The 1503-nt window shown below is 38.1% G+C and overlaps 1 protein-coding gene across 1 annotated transcript in view; it reads left to right on the top strand.

Annotated features, from left to right (window-relative positions):
- METTL16 (methyltransferase like 16) overlaps positions 1-1503 on the top strand; it is an 80799-nt gene that overhangs the window by 37542 nt on the left and 41754 nt on the right. Inside the window, exons 3-4 of the mRNA XM_006863457.1 lie at positions 5-106; positions 1411-1503. Of these exons, the coding sequence (XP_006863519.1) occupies positions 5-106; positions 1411-1503 (195 nt within the window). The remainder of the gene's footprint in view (positions 1-4; positions 107-1410) is intronic.

The following is a 1503-nucleotide window of genomic DNA, read 5'->3' as shown; positions in this document are numbered from 1 at the left end:
GCAACCTTAAATGGCTGGTATTTCCTTGCAACGGAAGTGGATGATATGTGCTTCAACTATGCAAAGAAAAATGTGGAACAGAATAATTTATCTGACCTCATAAAAGGTTAGCTCCACAGAATAGATATCCTTTTCAAATTGTCTTTATTAACTTGTCTTTATAATTTAACTCACTTCATTATTTTAATTATCTTTTACTTTACTATACAACTTTGGTAATTTTTAAAACCTGTTACATTATAATGGGGATTGCTGTTTTGGTACCTGAATTAACTTAAAAATATAGTAAATATATAAAGTAACATGGTCAAAATATTAAAAGGAAGAAAGCCTACTGCTGATTAAACTATGCTGTCTTTTTTTTCTTCAGCACATGGAATTGTGGTTGTTGTTGTAAAATGCTGTTGAGTCGGTTCAGAATCATAGCAACTCTATATAGCTCTATGCCTAGAGCTGCTCCTTGGAAATCCTATATACAGGGTCATTATGGGTTGAAACCAATTCGACAGCACATCACAACAGCAACAGGACTGGCTTGTGGGTTTGAATCTGACTTTGCAGTTAGTGGTTCAGTGCTTATCCTACAGCACCATACCAGAAATTGTGGTTGTTGTTGTTAAGTGAGTTGGTTTTCACTCACAGCGACTTTGTAGAGGGTTCCCAAGGAGCAACTGGTGGGTTTGAACTGCTGGCCTAGTGGTTATCTGTACAGCGTTTATTCTGTGCTACCACACCAGAAATTGTAGAAGCAGCCAAATCCCATTAGTGATCAGTAACTTTTTTGTGCATATTACATGTATAGCTGTTCTTAAAGTTTGTTGTTGTTGTTGTTGTTTCTTCTAAGGCTTCTTTTAGTGTTAAACATATCATTGAGACAAGCGATATTAATCTTGTTAATGCATTTATTTTAATTATCCATTGCTGTACAATAAATACATACTTTAGCATCCTGAAGCAGTTATTTTCTCATCATTTCCATGGGCCAGGAATTGGGCTATGGATGGCTTAGCTTGCTGGTTCAAATTCAGTCTCAGGAGGTTGCAGTCAGAGGTCAGCTAGAGCTGCAGTTATATGAAGGCTTGACTGAGGTTAGAGACTTGTTTCTGAAATGGCTCGCTTACATGACTATTATTAATAGGAAGCCTTAGTCCATAGCCACATAGATCTCTCCATGTGTCACCAGTGTATCAGCTGACTTCCCCTAGAGCAAGAGATCAAGTAAGGAGGAGGCCACGATGCTTTCTGTGACTTAGCCTCGAAAGTGACATCCTGTCATTTCCATCAGATTCTGTGTGATGTAAGAGCCTGTACTCAAGGAGCAGGAAATGAAACTTTTACCTATTGAATGGAGGCGTGTCAGAATTTGTGGACATATTTTTAAACCCCATAGCACTAATACTTTTCTCCTAGTGGTTAAAGTACCCCAGAAGACCCTCCTGATGGATGCTCTTAAAGAAGAATCTGAGATAATCTATGATTTTTGCATGTGCAACCCTCCCTTCT

The sequence above is a fragment of the Chrysochloris asiatica genome, unplaced genomic scaffold (genome assembly GCF_000296735.1).
Source record: "Chrysochloris asiatica unplaced genomic scaffold, ChrAsi1.0 scaffold00054, whole genome shotgun sequence".
Taxonomy (NCBI): Eukaryota; Metazoa; Chordata; class Mammalia; order Afrosoricida; family Chrysochloridae; genus Chrysochloris; species Chrysochloris asiatica.
This window is presented reverse-complemented; position numbering and strand designations above follow the sequence as displayed.